This window comes from Toxorhynchites rutilus, chromosome 1 (assembly GCF_029784135.1).
Source record: "Toxorhynchites rutilus septentrionalis strain SRP chromosome 1, ASM2978413v1, whole genome shotgun sequence".
NCBI lineage: Eukaryota > Metazoa > Arthropoda > Insecta > Diptera > Culicidae > Toxorhynchites > Toxorhynchites rutilus.
The window spans coordinates 191,576,886-191,594,383 of NC_073744.1; the positions used below are offsets into that span (position 1 = coordinate 191,576,886).

Sequence of the window (17,498 nt, forward strand, 5' to 3'; positions counted from 1 at the left end):
GTTCCTTTAGCATAATATTTTCCAATGTCCATTTTACCAAGTGACAGCTTAAACCACTTAAATACACATACACAATACACCTTTATCCATATGTTTTTTCAACTAATTTCAATTTTTATAGTAAAACAGTTCGTTATCTTGAACAACAATAAGCTGAGCTACAATATTCTTCGAAAAGGAACGGCATAGGGACGCATGAAAATGGCATATTTCTAAGGATGACCGAATTCGAATTGAAGATCCTTTACTTGTCTTCAAAGTATAATTTTGTACAACCAGTTGAAAACAACAAACTTTGAATATTATAAAACTGTGAATTCCAAAGATGAAGAGCCGTTTAGGCTAAATCAATTGATACGTATAACCAAATTTATAGAACATTTGTTAATGTAAATAAAAGTTATTTTACTACTACTATTCGAATTGAAATTTAAAAAATAATTGTCGAATAAGAAATCTCACTCAAACATAAGCAACCTACGATCCGAAAACCATAGCCCGGCGGTTTTTGGAAGAAATGATAAAGGTCTAAAATCATCTTGATTTGTGTCTTAGCTAAACGAAAATGACAGCATTTAAATATTCACCAATTTGTTTTCATCAACATAACCTCCGAAAAACCGATGTGAACCGCCGTCAACAAAAACTGGCGAATCATTTACGTTTCAGTGAATGAATCAATACCTTCTTCCTGTTTGTTCTCGGTATTTATCAACAGCTAGTGGTTCAAGAAGCATGTCTAAGGAAATACAGCTGTACGAACTCGCCGAACAGGACTACAATGTCCTGGAGGAAAAGATTTCGGCGAACCCGGGACTAATCACTATGAAGGATACAGTAAGTAGACACTATTATTATAGGGTGAAGTGATGATTATTGTGCATAGTGATTCAATTAAATCCATGACATTCGAACTTGTGTTTCAGAATGACCGCTTCCTGTTGCACTGGGCAGCTCTCCGAGGTCGAGAGCTGCTCGTGGAGGAACTACTGAAGAAGGCCCCCGACCAGCTGGAAGCCACTGATGATACCAATGCCACTCCTTTGATTCTGGCAACGCTAGGCGGACATCTGGGTACCGTTCGATTGCTTGCAGCGAAAGGTGCTTCGGTAAACCATAAAAATTGGCAGGGTCATTCATCTCTTCAGTACGCTTGTTCCAAAGGACACACCGAGGTGAGTGAGCTTCGGAATGAGAGTCCGACGAATCTCCATCATCTACTCAATTTTAGATTTGCAAATTTCTCGTGGAGCATGGGGCTGACATCAACATCACCGACAACCGTAGCGACACACCGTTGCATCGGGTCGCGTCACAGGGCCGGCTGGAACTGCTACGGTATCTTCTGGAGCATTCCGCTAAAGTCGATATCCAAAATGCCGAGGGAAACACACCGCTGGCTATTGCCTGCGAGGATGAGCAAAATTCTTGCGCCCTGTTGCTGGTAGACCATGGTGCTTCCGTGACGGTGCAGAATAAGGAGAAAAAGACACCGCTTGACCTGGCGAAGCCAGGTTTGCGACGCAATCTGAAGACGAAGCTCGGTATTGCGGATGATGAGTGAATGGAAATAAAAAAGCGTTTGATTTACTTTCGTTTGAGTTTTATTTTTGTCGAAGTCAACTTACAACAATTTCTTATACTCTAAGTCATTACGCAGAAATTCGATTAATAAGATAAGGGATAAAATCTTCGTCTTTTCTCTTCTAAACTGATGTCGGGAACATTATTCCTTTTAACGGTGCCTAAGCGCTACTCTTCTTTTGTTCGCTATTCTACTCATAAAAATCACAGAAAAATTTGAAACACCTACGAGTTTACTTCAAAGCAGCTCCTCCCTAAACCGGCGTCCAATGTTCCGCAGTCCAGATGAGGGCATGCATGTTGTTGGAGCGATCCTTCAGCAGTGACTCCTTAAGGCGTTTGTCCTGAGGAGTAGCCAAAGGAGTCGTAACCTGACCGGTCGTGAAATCGGTGTATCGATCGATCAACGATCGATAGCCGCGGCCAATGGTGACCAGCATCGGACAGGGTCCACCATACAGAGGAACTATGCAGCGCACATCTTCTTCGAACGGTCGGAAGATTGTGACTGGTCGTAGCGTTTGCTTCTCCACGATGATAATGCAGCCCCACGTTGTTCCGATGTAGAGTTCGCCGTTGAAAGCTGCCATTGCTGAGATCTGGAACGATGTTCAGTGGATTACATTTGCTTCAAACACAAAATCACAGAACTCACCTGACACTTGCCGGGACTAAGATGTTCATCTATGGCAATACTCTTCAAACTCTCCGAACACGGCACAAGCTTGGAACAATCCAGCCTGTTATCGATCTCCTTTTCGGTCGATTTCCACTGGTACAGAATGCATCCGGGTGCCACGTAAGAATACACACAATCTTCCGAGGCATGTAGCTGGGCAACTGTCAACCCTCGGGTCGGAATCGGCGCCTGGAAGTGTGTCAAATGATGCTGCCCGGAAACGTGAGAGTTTTTCAGCAAGAACACATTAATCGCCCCATCCGTTTCGCCACACCACAGCTCGCACTCGTTTTCGTTTTTCCACAGTGGACAGACACTGTAAAGTCGCTCACCGGAACCGAGCTCGGACAGAACGAAGCTACCTTCCGCCGAGACGGATGTGCTGGGCGTTAGCGTCGAGTCCAGCAGGAAAAGTCGACCATTCTCGAGACCCGCTGCAACACGATTAAACTTCTTGAGGTACACGAGTGCGACTACCGGCGAAGGTTGGGCCGGTTCCAGGGCGTAGGAAAATTGATGAACGCAATCGGACGCGTCGAAAGAGTAGATGTTGCCTTCGGCATCGCCAATCCAGATCGCACGCTCGACGGCACAAGCCGTGGTTAGTTTCATCTGTTTTACCTGGTGCGGAGTGGTAGGTAGCGAAGGGTAACCACCTCCACTCGCGGATTTCACTGGGGTCGAGATTTGCGGACAAAGTATTCGATGGTACTGTTGCCACCCTTTGATCGAACCCAACAGTATGTCGATGCGCGAATTGGAGCAAGCCAACCACATTTCGTACCCGGAGATAACCGTATTGTCATCGATACTGGCTATTTGACAGGCGATGCCGTCCAACACGTTTCCCATATGGTTCAGCGAGATCACATCGATGAGATGGGTGAACTCCGGAGCGCTGGCGATCGACACAATCTGACTGGCCGAAGGTCGTACCTTCGGCTGCTGATCCCAGCAAAGCACCATCAGATCCAAACAGTACGACGGGAAATGTGTTTCACGCTGCGTTAGCACTGGTCGGCCACCTTCCAGGATGCACTCCTTAACGGCCTCGTGCCCTTCGAAGGGTTGCCGCAGTGCGATCAGTTCGTAGAGGAACATCCCGAACGAAAAACAGTCCACTTTCTCGGTGTACTCTTCCTCCCCGTTGTGACGCATGATTTCCGGTGCCATGAAGCCTTCGGTGCCCCCGAAGCCCTTGGAACCGGAGGGTAGGGTGATACGGCTTATACCGTAGTCTGCCACTTTGATGTGAACCGCATTGGATGGTAGGTCATCTCTGGAATTATCATACATACTGATTAAAATAGCTAGAATAGCAAACAATCACCCCTATTCTAGGATCCGATAGAATCAGAATTATCCGAAGGGAATGCATTCTGCAATCTGATCGACTTCATTTTAGCGGGATTTGATCGGAAATGATGCGCATTCGACATTCGCAATTAGTCATCAAGTTTCGTATTCCACGCTTTTAGAAAAGTAGAAGGGTGAAGTAGCGAGACTTACGATTCAATGTTTCGCTTGTATTCAAATTGTAATCCGCTGTTACCGCATTCCGCATACCAGCCAACATATGGGTATATACACTGTATATACACTCGTTATACGATTTAATGTTTGCTGGGATGCTTGAATATTCCTTTTTGAACCTCTAAATCGGCAGCCAGTTTAGTTCAATCATTCAATAATTTTCGATACGTATTCAATATCATATCCTACAAGATAGAGGAGTGTTGAGCACAATATGATTAAACAACAACTTTTCCAAAAAAAAAATCCATCAACGTTTAACCCTTTAAACCAGGCTCTCGTCGATGCTTTGGGGATGATGAAGTGTCGCCGTCTTTCAAGTCATCTCCTTTCCTTTGATTTTGATAAGTGCTATCTGTCGACAATTGTAGAATAATTCTTAATACGCATCGACTCACCTTGTCCGTCACAAAAAATGTGAGAACAATTAAGGAAACCAGACCATGGAGTAGAGATGAGCAAAGCAGTCGACTAAGTTGCTCTTTCGTTCACCGGTATGGTGTGAATTCCAGAATGCACATTGACAACACTGCCAGCTATAACTGTCTCACCATATTCACTCATCCCACAATTCGAACATACCCCGATCACAGCATCCCGATGAGCTCAGCCTGACAGCTGATGTGAACACATCACACAGGAAATCGGCCTCTTTCTCGTTTCAGCCGCAGCAGAGGTAAGACGTGTTACCGAGTTCCGGGGCAAGATAGTATCCCCCACGGAACTCGGTCATGCACAGGTATCAATATCGGTATTAAGAACATCATTGGATGTTAACTGGATCCTAACATACATACGCAGCTTCACAGCCATTCACATCCTGGCATTGATACCGTTAGAACATTCTCTAATTTGTATGGTTTTTTTCTTAATCACGCAATTTCTCATATTTTCGGCTCGAACTCAACATAGGTTCCGCCAAAGGTCATGTTTAATAATAGTTAAACAATAGAGAAAAATAGAGAAAATATTCCGTAATGACATTCCTCAACTTACAAAAACAATCCGATCATGGTTATCGCAATAACACGTACACGCAATAGGTCAAACAATGGATCGAAACCAATGATTTCTTTTTTCGATTTCCTACTAGAACTTTCTTTGTTGACGTAGGACTACGTCTAACCGGAAGATATAGGGGGTGAAATGGAAATCTAGGCACTGAACAAGTAGGAAAAAATGCAAGATTTGGAACGCTTATAACTCGAGCATTTCTCAATAGATCGCAAAGGTTTTTGCATCAATTGAGAGGAAATATATCTACGCATCTATCATAACGAATAACATTTCATTTTTCTTGAGATAAATTATTGAATAATTGTGAAATATCAAGCATTGTCAAAATGTACTATGTGCCCATTTTTGATTGGTCCATTTTGTACTCCTCAAATCGTACCGACCAAAACGGGCAACCAGAGCAGCAGCGAAATAGAATGAAGCACGATTGGAAAGGAAAAAGAAAAAAAAATGAACGAAACATTGGTCGCAGTCTCACACATGCGTAATTCTCGAGCCAGCCAGTCAGCTTAAAAATCCCCGCTCCGCTGCCGTAACGATCATTCTCATTCAAACCGTACACCACATCGGTTCGCATCACAACACATCAACAAACCAACCCAAGCAGCCATGTCTGGACATGGTAAAGGAGGAAAAGTGAAGGGAAAGGCAAAATCCCGCTCGAACCGTGTTGATCTGGAGTTCCCCGCAAGGGTAGCTAGGCCGAGCGCGTTAGTACCAGTGCACCAGTCCACCTAGCCGGCGTTATATAGTTTCGGCCACCGAAGTGATCGAGTTAGCTGGCAAAGCTGCTCGCGACGATAAGAAAACCCGCATTCAGAACAGAACACATTCGGTTCGGTGGACATCAAGACAACAGGCAGTTGCAGCGAGTGGCGAGTGGCAAACGCAATCGCAAAACGGCATCAGGTAGCAGAAGAAAAAAGTTTGTTCTTTATACAAACTGCTTTGGTGGCAAATCCAGAACAAGGCGGCATCGAGGGCGTTCGAAATGGTTTTTTTCAAAACCACGAGTACTGAGTTTTCTAAATTGAAACCATTCCATAAAACAAGGCGCTTTTCAGGGCCATTAAACCTTCCAAAAAAGAGTTTAGGAAATACAGTTCAATGCTTTCTAAAACATTATCCAAAATAATAATAAAACACAAATTGATTTTTTCATAATTTGTTTGCCAGGATCTGATGAGTATGTGAATTTGGCAGTTGTTCTGAGCTTATTGATAGTTTGGGACTTTCCTGATTATTCAATTTTCACCAATTCTTAAATTGTTTCCAGATTGAAAGTACAGTAATTTACATTTAGCTAATTGGACGGACATGTAATGCAACTTATTTAGATGGACATTTTTGTAAACATAGAGATCCAAATTATGACCCCACATTGAAAGTTCCACTGTCATCGCAAATGTTCAATTACAGGTTAAAATTGCCTCCAATGCGACACTGAGTGGCGCTTCGGCACGTCGCATTGAATGTAATTTACTGTACAACATGTCACAAAGCTGGATGGGAAGAAATTTTCCAACTGTGAAAGCTGTGGCGAGTGGCAAATGCAATCGCTAAACAGAAAGGTTTAGCCGAACAAGATGGGGATATCGAGTGATAACAAAACAATAAACTCTTTAGATTGAAGATAATTTTGTGATCCTGAAAAGGACCCTTTTTAGCCTGCATGTGAATACAACGAGCGAACAAATCGTAATGAATGTATTTTTTTGCCATCGCTCCCTTTTAACGCTCATTCGTTCGTCTCGTTGGACTCGCCCCTCTGGCTGAGTCTGCCGATTTGTCTCTATCCTGTGAGTGTGTACCGCTAGAGTATAAAACACGCGGACCCCAGAAAAATATCTTATTTTCTTTCAAACCGTAAACCCGTGTGGTTGTACGGCATCGGCATCGTGGACGTAACAAAGGAGGACAAGTTAAGGGAAAGGCAAAGTCTCACTCGAACCGTGCAGGTCTCCAGTTCCCTGTTGGTCGCATTTACTGATTGCTCCGCAAGGGTAACTAGGCCGAACGGATTGATGCCGGAGCACCAGTATTCCTAACAGCGATTATAGAGTCTCGGCCGTCGGAGAGCTCGAGTTGGCTTGCAAAGCTGCTCACGACAATCAGAAAACCCGCATCAAGAACAGAGCAGCTTCGGTTCGGCGATCATCAAGGCAACAATTAGTTTCAGTGAGTGGCAAAGTGTTTCTCCGGCACGTCGCCTTAAATGTAATTTACTGAACAACATGTCACAAGCTGGATAGGAAGAAATTTTCCAACTGTGAAAGCTGTGGCGAGTGGCAAACGCAATAGCTAAATAGCTGAATCTCTCATCCACGCAGTTCACACAAGCAGAGCTTGATCTGCTTAACAGAGGGTTGAATTATGCGGTTTCCCCCCAGTGTGCTCCTCTTGTTGATATAGTAAACAATATCGAAAGTGCTATCCAGTTTGACCAACAAGGGTACAAATCCGCAACCCGTCATAATGTTCAGCAATGTATCTCACGAGCAGCCGATAAACAGAACACCAACATCGAGCGTCCTACTTTTAATACCTGGTGCACGATCAGAATGTTGAAAAGTCGTGATGTGATCTACTCTCGTGCCGATAAGGGGAATGCTGTTGTGATCATGGATAAGCAGGATTACGATTCACGTGTCCTAGACATGATCGATGCTGGTCCATATAAGAAAATAAATTCAAAAATGGAAAACAAAAAGATCCCCTAAACGGCATGATCGAGGAAGCAAATTTGGCGAGACATAGTGTAGCACGGCTGATGGGTGAGGACAAACTCGAACGGAAATTTCATGTCCCTAACCCGATTGTGGCACAACTGTATTGTTTACCGAAGATCCACAAAAATCCTGTTGGAATGCGACCCATCTCCTCAAACATCCGAACGCCCACGGAAAAAATGGCCGGGTGGTTGGTGGAGGAGTTGAAGAAATATCCCGTAACCCACGGGAGAAGCATTAAAAATTCCGTGGATCTTATAAAACAGCTTGAAGGATTTAAGGTAAGACGCGGGGAAATTTTAGTTTCGTTCGACGTTGCAACCCTTTTCCCTAGCGTACCCGTCGTGGAAGCTTTAAAAAGTCTACGCCGACACTTAGAACGAAGTCGTGCGCCCCATCATTGCATCGATGCTTACCTTCTTGTTGCCGAAGTGTGCATGAAACAGAATTTTTTCGCATTCAGGGGAAAAATTTACAGGCAAACGTTTGGGTTAAGCATGGGTAGCAAACTTTCACCGCTCCTAGCAAACGTCTTCATGAGTGACTTCGAGGTTGAGATTGCAAAAGATAAACTTTTCCCTCGAACATGGATACGATATGTTGATGATATTTTCGCATCGGTGAAGGAACGTTACCTAGACCGAACGCTTGCCATGCTAAACTCTCGACACGATTCTATTTCATTCACTTGTGAAAAAGAACAAGATGGAAAATTGCCTTTTCTGGATTTAGAGATCACCAGAAAAGAAGACAACACTTTAAAATTTGGAATCCACCGTAAACCAACTTCCACTAACCGCTTCATAACAAGCGATTCCAACCATTTTGGTGGACAAAAACAAGCCGCCTTCCACTCCATGGCACACCGCCTTTAAAATGTCCCCATGGAAAAAGAAGAGTTTGCCAAGGAGAAAGAACAGATTTACAAAGCGGCTACAGTAAATGGTTATGGAAAGGAATTTGTCGAGAAGATTTTCCGAAAACACAAACGCAAGAAATACACACGAGACATCACAACACTACAACCGGAGATAGACGACATAAAAAGAATAACTCTACCTTTTTACCCCAAAATCACGAACCCCATCAAAAACACGCTCAAACGGCAAGGACTACACATAGTGTACAAAAGTGGGAATACACTCCGTGATTTATTGTGTAACCTCAAGGACAAGATTCCTCCCGATGAGAAATCCGGGATCTACGAAATACCGTGCCTAGATTGCCCCGCTGTATACATCGGGCAAACTCGCAGGAAAATAAAGGTACGCATAAGGGAGCATAAAACAGCGGTGGAGAACAACAAATCGAACGAATCAGCAGTAGCGGCACACACCACCAGCCTCGACCATAAAATCAATTGAACGAAAGCAAAACTGATTAAATATGTCCAAAATTCGTCACAACTTAACGCATGGGAATCAATGTTCATCAGCAACTCCCAGAAGCCGCTGATGAATGAAGACGATCCACGTATCACATCGTGCTTGTACAACTTGACGGAGCTGAGAATTCAGTGACTTATCTCTTAAATCTTCGGACGACTACGCAACACGTACGAAGATGTAACCAGTCGGACATTGTCCCGCAGATGGGCAGCTTCGCGCCCGAAACCGGTCGACATAAGGTAAATTTTAATTCGTTTAATTAAGTAAGAACAATAAGTGTTATGTCTTGTCTCGCGTCGCGTCTTATGAGTCTCGTGAAGTTCTTACGTTGCACAGCAATTAAAAATAATAAGTAAACAGGAAGGTTTAACCGAATAAGATGGGAATATCGAGTGATAACAAAAACACAACACCAAAGATTCTTTTCAGAACCATCAACATATTCATAAAGAGTAAACAGTAAACTAATCCATTTTTCAGGTAGATAGGTAGGTATTCACGTAGGAGAAGAAAATAAAACAATATATTTAAAATATATATTTAACAAAAGCTGTCCCCTTTGTATAGTCCTACGTCACTCCGGTTATACCCCCGACATTACCCACCCGTCTTTTTATCGAAATAAATTACAAATAATTTTTTTTGTATATGGAATGAACACATAAAGATGGGATGTAGGGGAGCCGCGGGTAGCACGGACAGTAGGGATATGATGGACAGGTGGTTGATTTGTATAGTTGCATTATGAATTTCAAATTTCTATTGATGGGAACCCTTTCTACATGCTATTCTAGAATATTTAAACCACCCTATGACAATGAATACTGATAAAATATGTAATAGGGGAACAAAAACCGAAAATCAAACATGATTCCGCGTGTGGATGTGATTTTTGCGGCTTCTGTCGAGCATTTTGAGTGATTGATTGCGAAATTGAAGTCGCTGATAGTTGTATTTCGGTTTGCGATATTAGGTATCTACGGAAAAGTAAATTCTTTCGTAAGTGGTAAATTTAAATTATTGAAATAATTGCACTGTGAGGGGAATACTATTGAACTCTTTTTTATATTGCTTTCTCTTTTTGTTCTATATCAGTTACTGGACGCACAAACACTGAGAGAGAGCGAAATTATTCTTCTCGCAAGCGATAAACTTCTACGCTTTGTATATTATTGGCCTGTCCATATTCCCCCCACTACATGTCCATTATACCCGCATCGATAAAAATGTTCTACTTTTCGGCTCGTTTTAATTTCAGTAAAAAACATGAAAAAACACATTTTTATAAAACATTTGGCTAATTATTTCGAAAACCAGTATATTGAACTATAAGAAACTGTTTTTAAGTTTGAAAACATGAGCTTCCAAAGACGCAATTGAAGTTTTCCTTAACATGTCCGTCTTACCCCCATCTCCCCTACATAATTTTGAAGCTCAAACTCAAAGTTTTGGAATATTTTACGAAGAAATTTTTATCTCGGTGTGTGTAGATGTAATGGACAAAAATGTCGAGAGAAATGAAAATTCGATTTTTGTTCTGTTTATTTGAACACAATTTTTTGCCAACTAATTCAATTGCGAATCCAATTACTCTCATCAACCAGCTTTAATTTGGTTCCTAAAACGTTCCTGTAGGACCTTTCAACACAGAAATATCTTCGTTTGAATAAAACAAATCTTTTTTATCTATGATGATTTTTTTAGATAATGATCGCATCACAAATCGAAAGGCAGGTTTTTTTGCACTTTTTTGAAATTGATGCAAAAATTTCAATATTTTTTCTTCGTTAACGCAACAAACAAATTATCTATCCTCGGGGCTGAGAGCAGCCACACCAGAAAGTACAATCGTAACAATCTCAACTATTTAGACTTGTGTTTAAAAATGATACATGATGACTCTTTGTCATCATCATCACAAAACCGGTTGTATCTCGGTATTGATTAAAGGTACAAACATGTTTTTATATCAAAATGCATATTGTTCTTTTCAGAGAAAATTATTTCTTCACAATTTTGATGAATTTTCGTACTTTTCTTTGGATACCCTTCATCAAAGTTTGGACTCTTTGTCGATCAACCTCAGCGGCTTCATGTCTGCAGCAGGTATGGACAAAATCGCATCGAAATTCGTTCAACAACACTCATTCACAGATAAAACTCACCCTTCTATTCTCCGTTTATGCCTCACTTTATTTGAGACAGAAAACATTAACCTATCCTCTTCGCAAAGTTCATTCTCGATTAGAACGGAAAAATACTGTCTCGATTCCGCTCTTCTATTCTCAGAAATTTTTGCATTCCCTCATTTGCCTCATTTGCTTGAGCCAGCGAGTGTCTCTGTAAAATCATTCGTTTTTCACCCAAATAGTAATCATTGAGCCTCGATCGCGGCAGTAAAATACAGGTAGATAGTTGAAATCGAGTTGTTTCCTGTGCACTATTGCAATGACATTTTTCTGTTTCTAGTATGAAACGATCTAAGCTAACGCAAAAGACCATATTAACGCAAGTTATTGATGAGCGGGAAGGTGGATTTCATGTGCACTTGAATGCTGACAAAGGAAAGGTAGAAGCGAAAATAAATCATACATACACGCAAATTCAATCTATTTTGACTCACTTGTTATTTAGTTTCGTGCGATCCTTCAATTACAATTAACAATTGCCCAATATTATTCGATTGGACGGGGTACAACTGAAGCACCTTTCGACTGTAGTGGCAGATTGCCAAATCTGAACTTCGTGAGCCTGAATAAATGAAAGGAGATGTTTCTGCAGGCACTCTTCCCTGTACATTTTCGAGTCCATTGTCTTGTTTGTGATGAGAACCTTGGTTTTCTGTCCACAGCTTGAAAACCCTTGCCAAACCAAGAACTTCCTGAAAAATTTATCAGTGAAAACGAATGTAAATTTTCCGGGGACATCTCCTCTGGCAGTGGCCTTATAGAATTCCAGACCTGGCACGAAAATTACGATAACCTTCTCGCTTACGGATTCTCCATATGGTACTTTGATAGAGTTGTGTTTTTGGCGATGTCGTATTCCAAGGGTCCCGCGTTTGCCTTGATTGTTCTCAACACCTTCAACCTCAGCTTCCGATCATAAGTTCCACCCTGAAGCATCCTCTGATCCATTTGAACAACAATTGTACATTCACGGAAACGTTTCTGCACTTCATACACGGTCGATCTAGCCACATTCGACGATTTTGCGAATTTAGCACCTGACCACGCCGGATTTTTAATGGGGGTATCCAAAATCAAATTTCTTCTTTCGGCTACCATCCTGCACAACAAAACAAAACAAAATTTGTGGACTATTCACCATGTAGCACTATTCACAGTTCAAATTGCAAACTCAGCAATTCGTCATCCAATGGTACACAGAACATTCCTTGAAGAAGGGAACAGATTTCACAAAATGAAGAGAAATAACAAATCACTAACAATCGTTTGATAAATAATCGCGATTTTTCAAAGTTTTGGCTGGCAAAACTAAAAAAATTGCAGAGTTCTAGAAACATCAGAACACATAATAATGAACTGCTCTAAACTTGGCTCCCTTCGATAGCATTTTCAGTTTGAACAAAAACAGCCTACTGATCTGCGTAAACTGATAAATCATGAACTGCATCAAGAAGTAACAGACATTCGACAGCATTGGTGTAATTTTGATTATCGGCGTTACGGAAACCACAATCTTAAAAAAATATTTTTTTCAGTTCTTCCGTTTTCCGGAAAATGACAACAAAAAAATCTAAAAATCACCAAACAAAAACATTGGCCAAAACCTAAATTTTTGTTCCTGTAGGAGGTTCAATCCATTGGTTTTCTTCCTACATCACAATATGTGATCTTTCATAAAAAAATAATACTGTAGGAAAGTTTGCATACATTTGATTTTTATGAGGATTTGTTTTTTTTTGTTAGGTTATGTGAGTAATTTATTGCCTAATAAAGTTTTACAAAATTGAATGAAATTTATGGCAAGTGGTAGCCAATGGGCTAGGCTATCATTTGATGCCAAAACATTACCATATGGTTAATGCAAATTGCGGACAAAATTTAATTTCCAATTAAATAATGGTTTTCGATCGAATTGCAGATTATGTATTTGCGTTCCGTTTGGATAATGCTGATTCGATTCCAGGGTTCCAGAATAAGGGTAATAAACTACTTACGCATGCGGTTCAGGAAACTCCCACACCAGGATGTTCTCCGCCTTCAGGTCCCGGTAAATGACTCGTCTTCGGTGAAGATATTCCATCGCCTTGGCCGCCTGGAGAACAAGCGACTGGAAGCAGTAGGGACCAATGCGAGCGCCACTTCGTCGGAAGTGGCGAAGCACCGCATCCAGCGCTCCCTTCGGAGCCAAATCCAGCACCAACGCGAGAGGCTGGGTACAAACCCCTATCAGCGGAACAATGTTCGTGTGACGCAGCGTCAGAAGCACTGCCAGTTCTTGTCTCGCCGTGCAATATGCTTTACACGAATGTTGTAGCGGATCTCGTTCCCACTTACCGAGTGCTGCTTTGTACGCAATGATGGCACTTTGGCGGGCCCGTGGCCCGGGCGCAACCGGTTGCAACATCTTCATCGCCACCGGAATGACGGTCTTCGATCCGCGAGTTTTGCAGGTCGCTTTGAACACAAAGCCGAACGCACCTCGCCCCAGCAAGGGCCCCCGGTTCACCTCCTCCGATTTGATGAGATAGCTCTCCGAGAGATCCAAAAAATTCTGGAATCAGTTATCAGATTACATCAGATTTTAGTATTAAGCTATCCTCGACATACCACATCCGGTGTGATTCGACTCAGCTCGATCTCCCCGTGGATCGGACACGCAACCGATCGCTTATCATACGCCGCCAGTATGCACTCCTCCACCATCCACGAGTAGCTCGGGGGTCCAGGCAAATCCCCTGCGTTCACCAAAGGATGACCCTCGATCGATGTTGCCCGGGAACTGTCGGCCGACTCTTGACCCACACCCGAGTCACAGTCCGACCACCCGACCGAGTCCTGGGACTTCCGCGTAGGAACCAAATCATTCAATATACCCGGCAGTTCGTTCAGTCCACTGGATTCACCAAATTCCATTCTGCGATCGAAACTTAACCGTTTGTAGGGCGGTACAGGTCGTTGTCCACCACTCGCCGCACCTCCCATCGAGGGCCTCACTTGCGAGGGAAAATTGGGCACGTGTCGATCCTCGCAGGCACGTAGACATTTTGGACAAGGCACCAGTCGAGTCACCAGGAAACGGCCCTCGGAGGTATGAACAAAACGCGTACCCAGCGTTGGGTACCAATCTTCCAACAATAGATCGATGTGATCTACACTCAGCGCCAACAATTGCGTCACGCACTGTATGTTCGCTTCGATCTCTACCGAACTGAGCTCCGCTCCAATTTCATCCAGTTTGCGCACTTTCAGTGCGCTGCAAGGGAAATGGATCTCGAGGATGGAAGTGGAGGTGAGATCAATGTCGCACCAGATACCGTCCTGCTTGAGTTTGAAGCGGTTCATGGGGTTTCTATAGGGCGAAGTGGGACAAGCCACGGAAATCTCCCGCATCTTGAACACCAGCGTCGATCCGTAGTGGAGGGCAAGTCCCGTTTGCCAGACTGCCCAGTGCGAGGAGAGATTCAACATTTGGTTGATGTCCTGATCGGCGATGGCTTCCTTTGGGACCGGGTAGAGGTTTCGAATGGCTTCCACTACCTGATCATCGGCCAGGACTCGGGTAATCAACCGTGACCAGAAACCGGATGGAAAGTAGGACATCAGGAGGAGTCGCGAAATGGCTTGATCCGAACGAGCCTCCGTTTGAATATCGCATGCGTTGCTAAGGACCGGTGTTTGTGGCTCCGATTGGATCGGTTCATAGAATGCAAAATTGGTGTTCATTGGATTCCGTCGGGTACGCATAACCCATCCCTTGGAGCGGGTGGCAATCTGTAGGGGGAAAACGAGATATTTCAGCGGTCATATTGAGGTATGTGCACAGAAAAACTTAGCCAAAGAAAACTCGCAGTAGAAATTCATTTTAATTTATTAATTTAATCATAATGAAAAATGCATTGTTGGTATGTTTTTTAGTTATTTCTTAGTTCCTCCTCTATTTTCGTCACGTAATTGTTAGAGTAGACCCTCCACTTCAGGTTTGCCCAAAAATACTCGATGGGATAGTCTACGTCAACGTCATAGTCAACGTGCTGGTTGGAATTTAACCGGTCGTCGATCATGACAGCGAGGTATTTCACTGCTCGGCTCTAGACGATGGTTATCCTCCGACCGAGACTTCTGCCGCAGCACATCTTGCTTTATGATGTGCCATCTGGAGCTTTACAATGTACATCCAGCTGCCGATCTTGTCTACTGCCAACATTTTCACTTCCTGGAGCATCTCACGGATCACCATTGTTACAATGTTGTCCGCGAAACCTGAGATCGTAGGTTGGGTAGCCCTTGGGTAGCTTCAGCAGTAGTAGTACATCGTCGTACAACCTTGTGGAACTCCCACCGGGTGTTTTTTCACCGGGTGTAACCTTTTGCCACCGCGATGAGTTCTTCGTTGGTGACTTGTGCGTTCTCGGCATCGTTCTCACCGTACAGTGTGGGTGGCGCGTTGCGGAAAGAGTCCATTCACGATGACCTCAAGTTCTTCCGGACATCATTCCATGGGAGTCGTTGAACCACGGAATTTCGCCATCACGATTCGATTTGCTCCTACGTATCTCCCATTTCAAGGCGGCTCTGGTCGCTCAGAAGCACGCGCGGTGCTCCTCTCTTTCTACATCGGTTTGTGCCCTCTAGACTCTTCTTCTGGCTCGTAGACAGTTAGCGCGGAGGATGCTGAGTGTCTCGTTCCACCAGTAGGCTGGACGTCGTTTATTCGTCGGGTCCAGTCTTCTCGGCATCGCTGTGTCACATGCCCTCATCAATATTCCTGTCAGCTCGTCGGTGCTCAGACTAGGTGTTCTGCTGTCTATGCGTAGTGCTTCGACGAAAAGATCTTTGTCAAAAACCTTCGTCCTCCACTTCCGCTCACAGGTTCTTGTTCTCCGAATCACCGCGGGATTCCGTTGGCCGACACTACACAGAATTGCCTGGTGGTCACTATGTGTGTATCTCTCCGACACTCTTCAATTCGTGTTTGTCGCCAGTGATGGATTGCAGAAAGTTACATCGATGATAGATTCGCGGCCGTCCTTTCGGAAGGTGCTGCTGGAGCCTACGTTCAGAAGTGTGACGTCCAGTTCTGCGAAGGCTTCTAGTAGGCTGTACCCCCCGGCGTTGGTACATCTGCTTCCTCATTCCTCAGACCAAGCGTTTACTGGCTTTCGGCCGCTGACCTCATCCGTGAGTACGTCCAGCATCTCGTGAAACTGATCTGCCGACCATCTTTGGGGTGCACAACTACACATGAAGATTCCGTTGATTTCTCTATCAATTCTTGAATGGGGTACCTTCCCATCACCAGTATTGCAGCCATCCCTGCTTTATTCGCCGCCCAGTTTCCGTTATCGCGAGGAACTCAATACGGTTCTGCGATCATTGCAACGTCACACTTAGTTTCCATTATCGACATCCACAACAATTGATGTGCTATGTCGCAATGATTGAGGTTGATCGGGGTAACCTCCATTACTGTGAACTCGCCATCGCCTTTTTGTACATCGGACATTTGAAGCTACCTGTGACGTGGTCGTTTCCGTCCTTCTCATTGCACAGCATGCACCTCGGTTGTTTTGTGCAGTTTCTAGCAACGTGACTCTCCTCGCCACACTTCCTGCACAGTTCGGATCTGTCCAGACCATCGCTTTTTCTCGCCTGGTGACCGAACCCCATGCATTTAAAGCATCACTCCATTTGCTTGGTCACACAAGGGGTAGCGGACACACAGACCATCCCACTGTTACTTTACCCTTCTCCACCAGTTTGTTCGCAGCTTCTCTCGAGAACCGTATCGAGGCCGTTTGTGTCCCACTGTACGCTTTTCTCAACCGGATTGTCATCGGCACACCACCCGGGTCACAGTGTGATTGCAACGCACTTTTCAGTTCTTACACGGTCGTAATCTCGTCCTCGTCCTCGTCCATCGAGTGCCGGTATCCCACTCGATGGTTGACTCCTGGGAGAGAGCTGTCACTTTCGCCTCCTCGCCTAGCGACTTCTCTACGAGTTGTTTGAAAACAGAGCTCTTAACCGCTGGATCTTTTCTATGCTCGAAGAACATCTCGCCTTTCTGCGTGCGCCTAGTTTTCACGATGTTCTCGCCCAATGTCTGCAACTCTGGTTCTTCTCTCACTTTCCGAAGGATTGCTGCATACGACACCCCTGCTATCACTTCAACGATCAGGGCATCGCCCATGCTTCGCTCAACTCGAGGCACGAATTTCTTCTTCTCATGTTTCGCTTTCTTCTCTTTCTGTTTTTTACGTTTTTCTGTCTGGTTATCGTACGCCATCCACTGCTTTCGCCTTCTTTCGTATTACTCAGATTGTCGTTCTTGGCCTTTTTCAGGTCTTGTTCTTCTCCTGGGATGTCCCTCCTTCTCTTG

At 43.9% G+C, this 17,498-nt stretch overlaps 2 protein-coding genes across 6 annotated transcripts in view; one reads left to right on the forward strand and one right to left on the reverse strand.

Annotated features, from left to right (window-relative positions):
* Positions 1-604: 604 nt before the first annotated feature.
* LOC129766929 (26S proteasome non-ATPase regulatory subunit 10-like) lies at positions 605-1,594 on the forward strand. Its single transcript, XM_055767529.1, has 3 exons — positions 605-837; positions 927-1,175; positions 1,232-1,594. The coding sequence occupies exons 1-3, from the start codon at positions 673-675 to the stop codon at positions 1,562-1,564; spliced, it is 747 nt and encodes a 248-aa protein (XP_055623504.1). The 5' UTR covers positions 605-672; the 3' UTR covers positions 1,565-1,594.
* Positions 1,595-1,609: 15 nt separating this feature from the next.
* LOC129766904 (leucine-rich repeat serine/threonine-protein kinase 1) overlaps positions 1,610-17,498 on the reverse strand; it is a 57,570-nt gene continuing 41,681 nt past the window's right edge. For 3 of the 5 annotated variants that reach the window (XM_055767505.1, XM_055767523.1, XM_055767516.1), the window contains 4 exons: positions 13,727-14,890; positions 13,114-13,670; positions 2,240-3,542; positions 1,610-2,183 (listed from right to left, as the gene is read on the reverse strand). In XM_055767505.1, the coding sequence (XP_055623480.1) occupies positions 1,839-2,183; positions 2,240-3,542; positions 13,114-13,670; positions 13,727-14,890 (3,369 nt within the window). In that variant the 3' untranslated portion in view covers positions 1,610-1,838. The remainder of the gene's footprint in view (positions 2,184-2,239; positions 3,543-13,113; positions 13,671-13,726; positions 14,891-17,498) is intronic. The other 2 variants (XM_055767511.1, XM_055767507.1) reach the window with 1 other exon arrangement.